The following is a 17701-nucleotide window of genomic DNA, read 5'->3' as shown; positions in this document are numbered from 1 at the left end:
ATCCAACCACTGAATACCACACTCGAAGTCACAGAACCTTCGGGGTCCAGCCAAGATGAGCTCACCATCGTGAGCCTCCAACTCCAGGCCTTGGAAAGGCAAAAAGACATCCTCGCCAAGCAGCTGGCCACGCAACAAAACGTGCTGCAGCGAACAAACCAACTGGCCGAGGCCAAGCGCAAGGTAGTAGCCATGCAAGCAGAAATTGACAAAATGCATCAAGAATGTGCAAGCACTCAGACCAATCACGAGCAACCCCCACAGCACCCTCCGATAGGGGCTTCTCATCAGAATGAGGTCCAGAATATTCACACCAATCACACCTTCCAAGAGCACTACACTATACCTTCGGCTGGCATATACGACCCAAGCTCGCCACTCTCCACAGCTTTGCAACACACACCATGGCCGCTGGGCTAAGCCAACACAGCTCCCCAGGTACAACGGTTCTGTGGACCCCACTCAGTTCATCATGGCCTACGAAGCCACCATAGCTTCAGCAAGCGGCGATGGCCCCATTATGGCAAAATTCTTCATCATGGCCTGCGAAGGTCCAGTAGCTAACTGGTACTCTTACTTACCCTCGGGCTCCATCTCAAGCTGGGCTCAGCTAAAGGCGAAGCTCAAGCAAGACTTCCAAGGCTTCGGGCGACTCGACCCGAACACCATCGAAAATTTCCAGTGTCTGCAAGGAGATAAAGAGCCACTCTATGACTACTTCCGAAGGTTCGTCCAAAAAAAGGCCCTGATTCCGAACTTCCCAGAGAGAGATGCGATCACCAAGTGCATCGCCAGCTTACTACCCGGACAGCTAGCTTCGCACCTGTCCAAAGAGCTACCTAGAACATTAAGTGACATGTATGCAGAAGCAAAAAAATATGCTAGGTCAGATACAGACCACAGACAGAGGGTTGAACAATGAAGGATAATGAGGCAGGCTGAAAAGCACAACTGGAACTATCAGAACAAAAACCCGCAGTTTGTGTTCCCTGTGGAACCTTCGCAAGAAACCAACCCCGAATAAGATCAGGACCCATTCATGACTCCCCCAACAAGTCTCCCGAAAATCAACGAAACGGCCAAGGTCACAGCCATTCAGGACACAGAGGCCGAGGCTGCGTACGTGGTCGCGGAAAAGGTCGCGGATCTTCGCACAGACCAAAAAAGTTTTTCTATCATTTCCATGGAAATGAGTCGGATCATACAACCAATTTATGTCCTGAAAAAAAAGAAACCTTAGAACGAATGGAAGAAGAAAAAAAAGACAAAAATGGTCAGCCACACTGCATGGTCAGGACCTTCGGCACCGCCATTCCCACCAGCACCTACACTGTACAATCCAACCTTCCAACCCACGCCCGCTTTCTCCTATAACCCGTACACAAACAACTAGCCCCCTCAGCCACCAACTTACACCAAACCACTCTCCTTACCTCCACCTCCGAGCCAATAGCAGGCTCAGGAAGAACTTCCTCCACCTCCTCCAGGCCAACCCCCAAAGCAAGAGCCCCAAAGCTCCCAAACTACCCAAAAAGCTGCACTGTCATCCTTCGGCATGATTATGCGCATATCCGGAGGATCTACCCTCGAGTTTCAAAACAAGAGGCAGCGCAAAGATTACTTCAGACAAGTCAACAGCATCTTAGTTGATGGCCCGGCAAAGAAAACCCCCTGGTCTCACATGCCAATAACCTTCTCGGAGGAGGACATGAGCCTCAACAGCTACCCCCACACTGATGAAATGGTGATCGAAGCCAACATTCAAGGTTGGACCATCGGAAAAATATTAGTTGATACTGCCACCTCTGCAGACATCATCTTCTCAAACACCTTCGATAGAATGAACATTGACAGAAACCTCCTCCAGCCAGCCGAAATCCCCTTAATTGGGTTCGGAGGGAAAAGGGTCGAGGCTCTCGGCAAAATCTCACTCCCAGTTTCCTTCGGCGACACCTCTAACCCAAGAACAGAACATATCACCTTCGATGTTGTCGAAATGAACTACCCCTACCTCGCCATCTTCGGCCGGGGGCTCATCAACAAATTCGAAGTAGTCGTGCACCAACTGTACCTGTGCATGAAAATGCCGGCATCAAGGGGCATCATTACTGTACGTGGCAATCAGCAGCTTGCTAGAGACATTGAGCGAGGAGTAGCTCCAGGGCAAAGAAATGTTCATGCCCTCGAAGCTGAGAAGACCATAGTCACAAAAAAACTTAACAAAGAAAAAATAACCTTCGAGGAAGGGTGCGAAGTCAAAAGAGTACCCCTAGACAAGCACCTCCCGGATAAGGTTGTAACAATTAGTGCAACGCTCTCTGAGGAAGAAGAAAAAGAACTGATTGACTTCCTGAACAAGAACAAGGATGTCTTCGCCTGGTCAGCAGGTGACCTTTGGTGAGTCAGTAGGACATAGTTGAACATCACCTTGACATTAGACCTGGTACCAAGCCCAAAAAGCAAAGGCCCCGCAAAATGTCCGACAAAAAGGCCACCGCCGTCAAAGCGGAGGTACAGCGCTTGCTGGACGCAAAGGTCGGTTGATGGCTCGCAAACACAGTGCCTGTCAAGAAGAAAAATGGCAAATGGAGAATGTGCATAGACTTCACAGACTTGAACAAAGTGTTGACGGCCATTATTTCCTATTTTGACCGTCAACTTCTCGGTTATAACATGAGCTTTACACCATGTTCCATACATATTTTGCTTATTTCTAACAAATGCAACAAGTTTTGGATGATTTGTGGTAGCAGGAACTAGTGTACCAAAAATCAGGAAAAATAGACAAAATACCAGGCCGACCGGCTTACCCCAGGCCGGTCAGCCTGGCACCTCAACATACCATGCCACAAAACTTTGCCAGAGTGATCATGAGCACAAATCCAAGCCAATCCAAATTGGTTCCATCCAAAATTCACAAACAAAGACCGAAAGGGTTGAGCAATGGAAGGTTGGGTCCACTTTCAGTGTCCAAACGCAGTTTCAAGACCTACACTGCCTTGAGCAAGAACGTGCAACCGTTGATTGATGCGTCGGTGGAACGAAGGGCCGAGAGGAGCCAAACCCAGGCCGGCCAGCCTAAGGGAGGCCGGCCGGCCTAACAATCATGTGCTTTGGACCCAATCCTCTTCCACCAACTTCCAGGAGACAATCCAAGCCGTTCACAAAAAGTCGATGGCCAAATAGTGGGATCCCCAGGCCGGCCGGCCTAGGAGAGGCCGGTCGGCCCCACTTTGCAGTGGCTCGTGCTTAACTTCACGTGGAAGTTACATCAACCGACCTAGTTGCTTACAACACACGCGCCCACCTCGTACCGACCTTGGAGCACTATAAATAGAGAGCAACACCCTCACTCTCAACACACCAAAAAGAAGCTCTTTTCTCTCATTCTTAGTTTCTAGAGTAGGTTACGTAGTCTGAGAGTTAGAGTCGAGTCGAGCTTGTCTCGGGATTCCGGAGTCGTCATCGGAAGTCGGGTATAAGCTCTTGTATCTTTTCCTTTGACAATTATCAATATAAGTTATCTTCTTTATCTTTTTGAGTGAGCTTTACTTTCCGCATTTATTTATCTTTCCAAGTTATCTTATTTGTGTGCAGAAGTAATTCTCTAGCTTAGGCTTTATACCTATCTTGTTTATCAGGATCTTACCTTACGGGTTTCCTTGCCCGGACTAGAGTATCTCAAGTTAGTGCTCCAGGTTGAGGGGGATTTCTCTTGTTCGCGACAAGAGAAATCCTAACACCGAGTACGGACATGGTGTCTAGGCTTAGTGTTAGCTAGAAAGTGTGTTCCACCCCACAGAACTGTTGTGGTAGTCAGTAGGTGGTGACCACCCTATCCGTCCTTTGTAGTCCACCACGTTCGGGTGTTTTCATAGCAGTAGTTGCAGGTTGCCGTTGGACTCCCCTCTCATACCTTTCTGAAGTCCTTCCTCTTCCAGCCGCCGAAGTAAGCTCTAGGTTCCCGATAACTAGTTAGAAGCAAGGTTTAGTCTAGAGAGGCTAGCTCGAAAGTTTAGAAGTGTTTTAGGAGTCTTTCTCGCTCGTTGTCCTCTCAACTGCTTACCTCTCTAAGGATTAGAGTCTCCTGTGTCAAATGGTCATCGTTGGCCATTATGTTATCCTATCATATCAGGCTTACCCCCACTAAGTTAGTCAGTTGATGTCTCTAGTAAAGTTTGTCATTCGATTCTTCGATACTCTTTAACCATAGTGCTTCCCTGAGGAAATATACTATACCCTGGAATACTCCAAGGTGAAGTGCTACAACAGTGATTCTGTGCGCTTGCGGAATCCATATTCTATTGAGCGTAAGAAACGCCAACACAAATCTTGCCCGAAGGATGATTTCCCTCTCCCACGAATCGACAAAATTGTTGATGACGCTGCAAATAGTTAGTTAATGTCACTCCTGGACTGCTTCTCGTGGTATCACCAGATCTGGATGAGAAAGGAAGATGAAGAGAAAACTAGCTTTATAACCCCCTTCGGCATGTACTATTTTGTAAGGGTGCCTGAAGGTCTAAAAAATGTCGGCCAGTCATTTTCACGGATGACCTCAAAAGTTTTGGAATCACAGTTAAAAAGAAATATCCTGGCTTATGTCGACGACATTGTCGTCATCAGTGTAGCACAATGAGACCACATCTCAGATCTGGCAGAAACCTTCGCCAACCTCCGGAAGGCCAACCTAAGCCTCAACCCTGAAAAATGTGTCTTCGGAGTACACAGGGGGAAAATCCTGGGATGCCTGGTTTCAACAAAAGGCATCGAAGCAAATCCAGACAAAATTGCAGCTCTCTGCAACATGGAGGAGCCACAGTCAATTAGGGATGTGCAAAAACTCATTGGCAGAATCGCTGCTCTAAACAGATTCATCCCACGCTCGGCATATCGAAGCTTGCCGTTCTTTAAGGTGCTCCGAATCTCTCAGAAATTTGAATGGGGCGATCAACAAAGAGAAGCTTTAACTCCCTCAAAGAATACCTCCAGAATATGACCAAACTAACCTCTCCAGACTCGAAAGAGACACTCTTGCTATACACCTCAGCCTCTCAAAAAGCTGTCAGTGCTGCATTAGTTGTTGAAAGATAAACAGATGGCACTCGCAAACAACTCCCAGTTTACTTTGCATCCGAAGCTCTAGCAGGATCCAAGTTGCATTATTCGGAACTTGAAAAGATAGCATATGCAGTCATCGTGGCCTATCGCAAGCTTCGTCACTATTTCGAAGCCCACAGAATCGTAGCCATCTCCAATCAACCCCTACACGACCTACTACATAACAGAGAAGCTTCGGCAAGAATAGCCAAATGAGCTTTAGAATAATCAGAGCTGGTAGTTGACTTTGAAAAACGAACAACAATCAAATCCCAAGTCCTGGCTGATTTCATAGTAGATTGGACATCCCCCGAAGTCCAGGAAGAAGAGCCCATAGAAACATGGACAATTCACTATGACGGAGCTTGGCAGAACGAAGGTGTCGGCATTGCAGCAATCCTTGAATCACCTTCGGGAGCAAAAATAAGATACGCTGCTCGTCTAAACATTGATCAGTTAGCACCATCCACAAACAATACAACTGAATATGAAGCTCTCTTACTTGGGCTTCGCAAGATGAAGACACTTGGACACCAAAACTGCGTCATCAAAATAGACTCAAAGGTCATAGCCGACCACATAGAGAAAGAATCTGAGGCCAAGAAACCCGAGCTCGTTGAATATTTGGAAACACTAAGGGAAATGGAAAAACACTTCAAAGGCTTTACCATCACTCACATTCCGTGTGCCCAGAATGACGAAGCCGACAGGCTCGCAAAGGCTACTGCTAGAAAGCAGCAACTCCCGCCAGATGTTTTCTTCGAGGAAATCTCCACACCTTCGACCAGGGCAAGGAAGGAAAGCAGAATCAATGCAATCTTCAGCGAAGATTGGTGGGCATTGATAATGGCGTACCTCCGGGGACACTACAAACCTGCCGACGAAGCAGAAGAGAAAAGACTCTCTCAAAGAGCAAGAGGCTATGTAACTCGCAAGGCGAGCTATACAAATCAGGGGTAGTAACCCCTTGGCTCAAATGCATTCCAGTAGCCCAAGGCGTCGAACTCCTTAATGAGATTCACTCCGATATCTGCGAATCTCACATCGGAATTAGGCCCCTCACAGCAAAAGCATTTAGGCAGGGATTTTTCTAGCCATCAGCATTAAAAGATGTAGAAAAAGTTGTCAAGACATGCGAAGCTTGCCAAAAGTTGGGTCCAAAATCCAACAAACCTTCAGAATCCTCGCAGCTGATAGCCCCTGCCTGGCCCCTCCAACAGTGGGGAATGGACCTGGTAGGCCCGCTGCCTACTGCCCAAGGAAACTACAAATATGTAGTGGTTGCTGTAGAGTACTTCACCAAGTGGGTCGAAGCCAAGCCCCTGATAAATTTCACCTCCGAAGCAGTCCAAAAATTCTTTTGGCGGAACATCATATGCAGGTTCAGGGTACCAAAGGAGCTGACAGTTGACAACGACAAACAGTTTGACTCCTAGCCATTCAGAGAATTCTGCCGAAGCATAGGAACCAAACTCATGTTCGCCTCAGTCTACCACCCCCAATCCAATGGGGGCGTGGAACGCGCTAATGGTGTCGTCTTCACAAGCATCAAAAAGTGCCTATTTGATCAGAAAAAAAGGAAAGTGGGTGGACGAACTCCCGAAAGCTGTCTGGTAACACAATACATCCGAAACTAGAGCCACCAAATTCACTCCATTCAAGTTGTTGTACGGTACTAAAGCCATGAGTCCAGAAGAGCTAAAGAACCAAAGCCTAAGAGCAACCTCCGCACCCGAAGGCAATGAATCTTTGGAAGAGTCAGATCTAATAGAGCTTGACATCTTACAAGCAGCCTCCAACTTGTGCAAATACTAGAATGAAACTAGAAAGTGGAGGGATAAGAAAGTAGTCAAGAAGAACATCTCTATTGGAGATTGGGTCCTCAAGCGAAGGCCAAATGCAGAAAACGTAGGAAAATAGAGTCAAAATGGGATGGCCCATACCTTGTCATCTCCAGCAAAAGACCCGGCTCATATCACCTAGCTGACTCCGAAGGCAACGAGCTGCCGCATTCAGCTGACAGCCTCAAGAAGTACTATATCTAGCAAAATGTAAGACGAGCTGGACTGCGAACCTATAAGCAGGACTAGACCCATCAGGTACTTTTCAATTTTCTTCTCATTTCTGAACCTGCGGGCCGTACTCTTTTCCTCACAAAAGGGGACTCCATTCAGGAGGTGAGGTTTTTAACGAGGCGGATCCTGTAAATTTCATTACCTTATGAATGAAAATAATTTCCCCTATATCCAAAGCTCTCGACAGCCGAAGCAGCATTTAAGCTGCAAACTTCGACCGTCGCTCGACGCAATTCGCAAAGTTAAGTAAGCTAGGCTCGCATCCCTCACGAGCCCAGCATACTTATTCAAAGGGGTCCAAAACCTTACTTTAGGCAACATAGGCAAGGTGAGGGGAGACGCTTTCTCAAAAAATTGCACACATCGCTCAAAACAATCCCACACCTTCGTCCTAGAAATAAAGTGCAATAAGCACTAAAAGGCAAGGGGCTGTCGACCAAATGTCGAAGCCAAAACACCTTCACCCCAAAAATTAAAAGTGCAATAAGCACTAGAGGCAAGGGGCTATTGACCCAGTGTCTAAGCCAAAACACCTTCGCCCTAAAAATCAAAGTGCAACAAGCACTAAAAAGGCAAGAGGCTGTCGACTCAGTGTCGAAGCCAAAATACTTTCGCCCTAAAAATTAAAGTGCAATAAGCACTAAAAAGACAAGGGGCTGTCGACTCAATGTCGAAACCAAAACACCTTCGCCATAGAAATTAAAGTGCAAGAAGCACCAAACGGGCAAGGGGCTGTCGACCTAGCATCGAAGCCAAAACTCCTTTCATCTAAGAATCTAAAGCGCGACACAAAGCCCCAAAAACCTTCGCTCAGCTTTAACTAGCATGTGCAAGGTGGGGGAGACATTTTTCTAAAAATAAATCTGCCCATGCTACTCAAAGCATGCGGTCACCTATACAAGGCCGAAGCCACAAGACCTTCGCTCAGCTTCAACCAGCATGCACAAGGTGGGGAGATATTTTTCTAAAAATAAATCTGCCCATACTACTCAAAGCGTACGACCATCTATACAAGGTCGAAGCCCAAAAACCTTCGCCAGCTTCAACCAGCATAGGCAAGGTGGGGGAGATGTTTTTTTTTAAAACACAGTCACCTATGCTGCTCAAAACTTAGGATCAACGACCTCAGTCCAAAGCCCAAAAACCTTCGCCCAATTTCAACCAGCTTGGACAAGGTGAGAGGAGACGTTTTTCCAAGATAAAATTACCCAAGCTGCCTAAAGTATCAGCACACAAAATAAACGCACAAACCAAAATCGCAAAAAGGAAAATGACAAAAGACAAGCCCACCACGACAAGCATTTACATCAAAAATAAGCTCAACAGCCTTCACCTCAAGAGAGTATCATTCACCACACAAACGACTTAAATACTTCTAGCTCCACTAGTGTCCAAAAATTCGGCAACGCTCGCGCCAGGGTGCTCGAAGCTGAACCGCTCCCAATCATACCAGAGCGCAGCAACACCGTCACATCCGACCAGCAGCGGCGCCACAATAAGAGTTTGTCCTGCCGGCACGATTGTCTGGCCAGGGTGGGAATATTTACATGCAACATCCACAGGCAAAAGTTATAAAATTCTCGAGTTCATTTCATAAACTAAACTCCTAGACCTTCGGGCTCTCTCCGACATCGCTCCTAGCCGCGCCAGACGTCCCGGCGATCTCCTCAGCATCATCACCTTCGTTCACAATGTCCTTCCCAGATTCACGAGCTCGCTTGGACTACACAATAAGGCACATAGTTAAGAAAACGTTCAGCAAACGTGGAAAGTCGGCCCAAAGGATAGCACCCTAACCTCTTCAAGATGTAATAGAGCAGTATCCCGCACAATTTGCCGGCCAGCAGATAACCAGAACCTCCACAAGAAGGCCCTTTTCACAAATTGAACCCTGGCAGCGCAAGCTTCCAACTCAGAAGATTCCGGGAACTGATACCCAGGAGCAGCAATCTTGTCCAAAAATAACTGCCGAGTTGTCCGAAATATTTGTCAAAATGTTCCCCAAGACTGCAAACTCCTTTAGCATCCAGTCTAGCAAGCCAGAAACCTCCGGTCCGCCAGACTTTGCCAAAGGCTCAGGCTCCACCCCGAAAGTAGCAAGCGCATCTCTATAAGCCTCGAAAATGGCATCGCTCTTCTCCTCTATCTTATCACTTGCATCACTAAGCAGCTGCATATTCTCTTGAGCCTCCTTCTGAAGTTTCTCAATCAGCTGGCCTTTCTTAGAGCATTCGGCAGAAAGTTGAATGGCGAGGCCTTCAGCCTTTTTAGTGTTGTCAACCTCGCTGGCAACTTCCTGCCTCAAACCTTCGATTGCCGCTTCTTTCAAGTCTAGCTCCTTCTGCATCTCAACAATTGCAGCATCTTAGCTCTTCACCTTCTTCTCCAGCTCCTCGTTGTGCTCCCTCCGAGAGTCATTAGGCGTCTGAAGCGCCGCAAGTTCCTTCTTCAACTTCTCATTCTCCATTGTCAACTGGAGCCTCTCAGCTGAACCTTCGAGCATCTTATCGGATTCCGCCTTTGCCCTTCGAAGCAGCATGTTCCCAGCTACCAGAGCCTGCGCACAAAACATATAAGAACCTGAAGCAAGAATAAACCTACAAAGCATCCACAACATCCGAACCTTCGCGTTCATCGCGGCCACCACCCGACCATGATCTCCGGTACCATAACCCTCGAGCTCCTTCTTGAAACCTACCCAGGAAATCATAGAACCATCGAAATAACTCACCACACACGGTTTACAAAAATACCTTTGATGTCAAAGAACTCCTTCTCCAAATGTTGCTCCTCAGCATTCGAAGAGGCGCCCAGTGAAGGTAGAGGCTCCTTCGCAGTGCCAGCCTCGATCTCATGGCTCAGCTCCGCCATCATAGTGGCAACATCTACTTCATGCACCCAAGGGAGATAAGGATCAATATCCAGACCCTGAAAATCAAGACGACGAGGTAGTAGAACCGCACCTAGCTCGTCAAAGCGATGTTGCCCGTCGTCTCGAGCACCGTCACCCATTAAGACTTCCGCCGCCCCCACTGGATCCTTGTGGGCCGCAGTAGCAACAGCCACAGTCTTCTCGCTCCCAGCACCCTCAACCACCTTCGAAGGTTGAACGCTCGAGGTCGCAATGCCTACATTCACGACCTTCGCGACAACTTTCGACGGGGCAGGAGCTGGCCCAGTAGTGGCCGCAGTTGTAGGCACAATAGGGTCAATGGTTCTACCCTCATCTTCAAGATCAAGCAAGCTGACACTCCGACCTCCTGTGCCGCTTGACGGATGAAGTCTCACAACCACATCCCCAACACTGTCCGGGCCTGAAAGGAGGGACCCAAACATATCAAGATAAAGTTCCATAGACTCTCCTCGAAGAAGGGAGTAACTTATTGTCGCCTCCAGCTCCCGCATAAAAGACTCACTACATAGCTCACTGTGAGAAACCCCCCGAAGGTAGCGATCCAAGCGATTACCTTTCTTTGCCGAGGGGACCTTTGGCAGCGGATGCGGCGGTTTTGTCGCCGGAACCTTTGGAGCAACCTTCGAACATTCGGCATCCGCAGAAGAAATTTTCCTCTTCTTTGTTGCGGGATCCTCACCCAAAGCCCCCTTGCTCCTTTTCTTAGGCTTCTTGGGCTCCTCCTGATCTGGGTACTTCACACCCATAATGGCAAAAGACCGGTTCACACGAGAACCTCTGGGGCAGCAAACAATGAAAGAATCATGTTCTTTCGACAATATGGTCCTACTATCTCTGTTGCCTTTCGCTCGACCTCCGCAATGATAGCTTCATCTGTTTCATCGGGCGGTCTAGCCAGCACAAGCTTAGGGAAGGGAACAGTCTCTTTCAAGCCACACACTCTAACCTTGCCAAAGGGGTTTGGATCCCAACCGGTAGACAGGGGCCAAATGTTCGCACAAATAAACTCCTCAATCAAGTCCCTTCCTCTGATCAATCCAGCCGCCGACGCAAAGGCGTCCAAGTAATCCTTGTAACCAATCCCGGACCTCCGGAAGTCAGCCTGACTGATGTGATCAACTGAAAGAACCTTCGAGGCTAAAGGATAAGAGACCTCCATCGGGTTCTCGGCACTTGGGAAACCAACTTTAGCATAAAAGCAAAATTGTGCCCAGTCATCGTCCATCGATTTTTTTGACAGTACGAGAGCTCCACCCACTCAATCTTCAATGTCTTGTTGGGCCTCCGAGGCACGAAGTTGCAACACCCACTCTGAGCGCTAAACACCTCATCTTCGTCAGCGAACCTGACCTTCCGACCTTGGGGATGAAGCTCGTATAGGCGGCAGAAATGCGTCAACCGAAATAGGCCCTTTGAAAGTCTTGACGGCCTAGAAAAACTTTGAAAGTTGGATGACCGCATTCGGCATTAGCTGATGAATCTTCACCTTGAACCGGGCCAGTATCTCTAGAACCACCAGATCAAGAGGAAATCGAAGCCCAGCGACGAAGCAGCCGCGAAACACAACACATTCCGCATCTTCGGGGCTCGGCGTCTCCTCTGCTTTAGGCAGGTGACAGACTCCCACAGGGAAATACCCTCTCTCAACATACAACTCGATCAGAGCCGCAGACATCAGCGAAGGTCCAAACCTTAGGGTTGGCTCAGGCTTGTCCCGCTTCATCAGCTCTGACGGGTTGGTGTCAATGTTTGACAAATCCTCTTCCCCCTCCAAAAGGTGATCCCTCTCTTCACCCGAGTCCGCACCTCTAGAAACATCCTTTGCAGTCAGATGGACACGAGTCATCCCTGCCAAAACACAAGTACAGATCGTTAAAAAAACTTACAAAGACTTCAGAAGACGCGAAGCTCTGCAACAGACCACAGACGCGAAAGCGCTCGAGGCTCCTAGCGAATCGCAGCACTCCACGTGGCAAGCTCAAAAAACTGACAGAGCTTCGCTGCAAGAAGAAGGCGTGAAAGTGGCGCCTCAACCCCCCCCCTTATATAGGGGGTAAAAGTGAACAGTAATGCCAATGGTAAAATCGAGAAGAATTCCAAGAGTCAACCAACTAAGAGTCGACACGTGTAAAAAATTCACCTTCGGCTCGTCCCAACCTCCGACGGGGGGAGACATTTTTTGGTTGCAGGTGATAGATGCTTCGAGGGTTCAGCCCGTCGGAGTCAGCCCTCGCCCGCGAGGGGCTACTGTTGGGGATCACCATCTCGAGGGTCGAAGGTTGCCCGAAGTTACAAGGCGGAAGAGCCAAGTCAGCCGGAGGTGACTTGAGGACAGCCGAAGGTGTCAGGAACCCGAAGGTTGTCTCCGCCGCCCGAAGGTCATAAGATGCACCTGAAGGTCTTCATAAGCGACCGAAGGTCTCCAGAAGCATCCGATGGTCACCTGCAAACCTGAAGGTTACTGTGATACCTTCGGGGTAGCGCCCCGCTTACGAATCGGATAGGGTAGATAATTTGTACTCTCCAACCTGTACGAAATGACCTCCGTCCCGGAATATTCGCAGGATATTCCGGGCAGGTAGGGGCATTAGTCATTATGTAACAAAGATTAGGGGTATAAATACCCCCCAACCAATCTGTACTAGACACGTGCTAATACGAAGGTGACACTCTGCTGCTTTGTCTTGTCTTACCTTCGTGCATGCTTATTGATTGGGTTGTAAGGAAGCCAAGAACCCAACAGTTAGCAGATTGTTGTGTACATTTGTGTGTTAGGGTCATGGGCTTGGCTTGTTAGGGTCATGGGCTTGGCATGTTAGGGTCATTTGGCTTGTTAGCCTGGCTTTGTGTTGGGTCCTGCGCCTGGTTCCTATAGCCTGCCGGCTCCATGTATAGGGATGCAAAAAAGAGTACATCTCCAATAATTCCCCATATTTACTCCTAAAAATTGAAAATTGGCCCCACAAAAATAATTTCACGGGAACATCCGGCGACCTATCTGTTCTGCCACCGCCTGCCGCCTCGCCCTTCTACCGTCCACAGCCTCCTCCAGCCGCCGCCCCTCCCTGATCGGCAGTTCGACACCACAAACTGGCACATGCTGGGCACCCCTGTCCTCCCTGATTGGCGCCAGCACCTGACACCTGCCGGCCGCCCCTCTCCTCCCTGATTCAGGCAGCAACAAAGGCGAACGTCACTTGGGCAGAAGGCATACAGGGAGGACAACACTTGGGCAGGGGGCGTAGAGCACTTGGGCAAGTCCCAGGTGAACAGAACTTCGGCAGAAGATCATTAAGCCATGGCGGCTAGAAAATCCCTTTTGCAAACAGAATTGAATTCGTCATCTTCCGATGACGATGACGATTATTTCATCTTGTCTGCAGCTCGAATAGTGCAATCTTTTTCGAATGAAAAAGGAAAACATGGTGGTTCTGTCCATGGCCATCAAGTTTTGTATAGAGATCGAGAAGGCGGTCACAAAAGGATGTTTCAAGATTATTTGGTCGATGATCTGACGTACCCCCAACACATATTCCGTCGGAGGTTTGTGCACATTCAATAGTTTGTTGTTAAAATTATCTAGTTAATTCCTGTATGCATTCTTTAATTTGATTTCTTTTACTAATTTCTTTTACTTTAGGTATAGGATGAATAGGGAGCTTTTCCTACACACAATGAATGCGGTAGAATCATATGATGACTACTTTGTGCAAAAATGGAGTGCCGCCAATGTAGCTGGACTGAGTTGCTTCCAAAAAGTGACTTCAGCATTCTGTATGCTTACTTATGGAGTTCCAGCTGATGCTACGAATGAGTATGTTCGCATTGGAGAAAGTGCGGTACTTGAGAGCCTACGAAGGTTTGTTGCTGCAGTAGTTGATATCTTTGAAGATGAATATCTGAGATCGCCTAATGAGGTTGACACAACACGCTTACTTGCGCTCGAGGAGCAAAAAGGGTTTCCTGGTATGCTAGGGTCTATTGACTGCATGCATTGGGCATGGAAGAATTGTCCAGTAGCTTTGCAGGGTCAGTACAAAGGTCATGTGGAGAAGCCCACTATTATTTTAGAGGCGGTTGCTTCTAACGATCTATGGATATGGCATGCCTTCTTTGGTATGCCTGGTTCGTATAATGATATCAATGTTCTGCATCGGTCTCATCTGTTTGCGAAACTTGCAGAGGGTACAGCTCCTAAGGTGAACTATACCATTAATGGGCATGATTACACAATGGGATATTATCTAGCTGATGGTATATACCCATCATGGGCTACTTTTGTTAAGTCCATCTCTCAGCCTATGGGGAACAAGAAAAAATATTTCGCAAAAGCACAGGAAGCAGCAAGGAAGGATGTTGAAAGAGCTTTTGGAGTTCTTCAATCAAGGTTCGCCATTGTTCGAGGGCCAAGTCGTGTGTGGGACACAGAGACTCTAGGAAATATTATGAAAGCTTGTGTTATTATGCATAATATGATCATTGAGGCCGAGGGAGCCGTTGACCCCAATGAGCGCTTCGAGTACGGTGGACAAAATGTGGAGCCTTCTCATGAGAGTAATCGAACCATCGATGAATTTATTGATCCACATAAAAGGATCAGAGACAACGAAATCCATCACCAGTTAAAAGAAGACCTGATCGAGCACTTGTGGCAGCATTTTCCGGACAATTATTAGTTTGATTCAATAGTCGATGTATTGCTCATGTACTAAGCACTATTTTATTTCTGAAAACCACATTGATTCTGTTGATTGACTCTGTCTATTGTAATTAGTGATGAAGCAATATTTTAATTGGTTCATTTGTATATAGAGCACCTGGGTGCAGCCGCCGGCATGCATGCTGGTTCATTGACATAAAAAAAAACCATGCGCAGGATAAGTACCAAATTTTGCAGCTCCATAAACGATAATGCAAAGGTTCAGTGAAGCGAAATTACAAGAACAATGATAAAGCAAATTGGTTCACCAAATCAAACTAAACTTTTGGTTTCAAATAAAATAACATCAAGGTATTTCTAATTGGATAGGCGACGAGCAACGATCTTCGCTTGCATAATCTGATAGTACTGTAGTTATGTCGGGGTCGTGAGGATGAGGTCATGTCCATTGACATAATCTTGTCTTCTTTCTCCATGAGGTCTGCCTCCACCTTTTCCTTCTCTAGCTCTAATGCAGCCATGAATCTTTCCTCTTTCTTCTTTTCTTTCTCCCTGTCAAATGCCTCTTTTTTTGCCCACATCTTGTCCAAAGCTTCCATGCAAGCCTCACCACCTCTTCGCTTAAGAGCTTCTTTTGCCTTCTTCTGACCGGGCGGCCTCTTTTCTCCTTCTTGTTGTATAGGTCCACCTTCTGCTTGTGCTTGCACGGGTGTATTGTCATTTTCTTGTGCTTCAGTCTGTTGCATCGTAGTGGACTGTACGCTCACCTTCTGCTTCTTATTTTTGGCCTCTTGTCTTGGTTAGCCATCTCTCTTCTCTTTGTCTTCCACTTGTCTTCATTCTTCAACTTGTTCCAACAGTGAATTAGAGTGAACGCCTTGTTCTCTTGGTCTAATTCCTTGTACATCTCTGCTGCGTCAGATATCTACAAATGAATATAAGTACTTATCAATGTGGTTGTCTTAACAAATGAACGAAACGAAAAAAAATAATAGAAATACAATTACCTTGTCCTGAATGGTTGCACCACTTTGATTTCTACGCTCTATTGCTTCATAGCAGGCACAAAACTTGTTAACTTGATTCAAAATAGTCATCCACCTATGCATAATAGAACTCTATGTTCTTAAAAAAGGAGTCGTCTTGTTTTCATCAAAGTAAGTATGAATCCTGCTTCAGAAAGTTCCTTTAGATTGATTAGCTCCATGCACAGGATCTTTGCTAATATTAAGCCAAGCTGAGACCACCACTAAATCCTCCTTCGGGTCAAAATTTTTTGACCTCTTTGAGTTTGGTCTTGAACTGCGAGGGCATGGGGCAACAGTAGGGCCGTGCACATCAATTTCTTGAACTTCTGTACTTGTCTCATCAGTGTGTTGGATCCCATTTGGTAAAGAAAAATTTAGGTCCTCCAGACCAGCAACATCTTCTTCACCACTGACCATGTTTGTCCAAAATAAATTATTGGACATTTGATCTATCCTAACAAAAAAATGGAATCAGCAATGAATAATATAATAAAGCATCATGTATTGTAAAAAAGCATCATATATTCAAATACAATAAATAACAAATCGTTGGACAGTACAATAAAGATGCTGCTAGCCAAGAACACAGCAGTCGGGCCTACTCCTAGTGTCAGCCGTGCGCAGGGCATAGGGCAGGCTACGTTTTAGCATGTACATGCATCTTTCCATGGTCTTCACTTTCAAGAGCATGGCCATCGCAGGGCACTGAGCACAAGGCAGAGCGGCCATCGCAGAGAACAGGCAGGGCAGCCAACGCAGAGCACTACCAGTGCAGGCACAATGCATGGCGGCCAGCGCAGGGCACAACAGCCAACACGGCGGCAGGATTAAACTCCACAACATTAATGGATCCAACTAGAGATGTAAATGGTATGGATATTTTCCGACCGTATTCGAATTCGATCCGGTCTGGAAGGGTTTTTATCCGTCCATATCCGATTCCGAGTATCCAATATCTATAACCGATCCGTATCCGAATGCTCAAAAGTTACATTTTTATGATGTCGATATCCATTACAATCTTATCCGGCAAAAACTAACACTATCCGTATCCGACTGTGTATTCAAACACAAATATGAAAACAAATACAATATTAGTAATATCCGTCCGTATCTGATCAATTTACATCCCTAGATCCAACCCATGGCGGATTGAAAAACTAGAAGATAGATGGGATCCATGTTACCTGAATCGTACCTAGGACGGTGGCAGCCTTGCTTCCTTGACGAGGACGGCGCGAAGGAGGACGAGGGCAGGGTTGTCGAGGGCGGGAAGAAGAGGCGGGGAGAAAAATCGCCCGCCAGAAAATGGATCGGGAGTCACGGAGTCGTGCGTATCTTTACGCACAAAGATGGGCAATATGCCAATTGTTAGGAGATGTAGAATTATGATGAGAACCATTGGAGAGTGTGTTTTTTCCCAAAAAAACAAAAATGGGGAAGTGGGATAGCGAACTATTGGAGATGCTCTTAGATAAACCTGAGGAGATCTTGATTGCTGATTTCTTTATCTCAAGATCTCCTCACCCCTATATATACCGCGCATCGGATCTACATCTATGACACGGTCCAGAATCCATATCGGGACGAGTAGTTTCAGTTTCAGTTTGTGGCTTTGGAGTTTGGAGTAACCCTTTTCCTCTCTCTCTTCTCTATCTTATAAAATCTATATAATGTCCGGTAAAAAGTAATTAATTCAGGGGAAAATATTCTAACCTCAGTTTTTGTAGGAACCGTACGCACGGCCTAATTAATCCAAGACAAAGTTCAGGGCACCTGCAGATGCTGTGAAGTTGCATATTTTCCCCAGGAAGTGAGGTAGTACAGTACTACCGTAGTTTTGATGTGAGCGCCGTGAAGAACAAATGTTCAGCTTTTGCTGAGCTCAAGCCGAGGCATTGATGGATTCAAGCTTGGAATTAAA

At 46.9% G+C, this 17701-nt stretch overlaps 1 protein-coding gene across 1 annotated transcript; it reads left to right on the top strand.

Annotated features, from left to right (window-relative positions):
• Window positions 1-13387: 13387 nt before the first annotated feature.
• LOC120669231 lies at window positions 13388-14765 on the top strand. The gene is made up of 3 exons (XM_039949014.1): window positions 13388-13632; window positions 13730-14055; window positions 14272-14765. The coding sequence occupies exons 1-3, from the start codon at window positions 13388-13390 to the stop codon at window positions 14763-14765; spliced, it is 1065 nt and encodes a 354-aa protein (XP_039804948.1).
• Window positions 14766-17701: the final 2936 nt, after the last annotated feature.

This window comes from Panicum virgatum, chromosome 4N, assembly GCF_016808335.1.
Source record: "Panicum virgatum strain AP13 chromosome 4N, P.virgatum_v5, whole genome shotgun sequence".
Taxonomy (NCBI): Eukaryota; Viridiplantae; Streptophyta; class Magnoliopsida; order Poales; family Poaceae; genus Panicum; species Panicum virgatum.
Note: the sequence above shows the minus strand (reverse complement) of the source record. Positions and strands in the feature narration are given on the sequence as shown.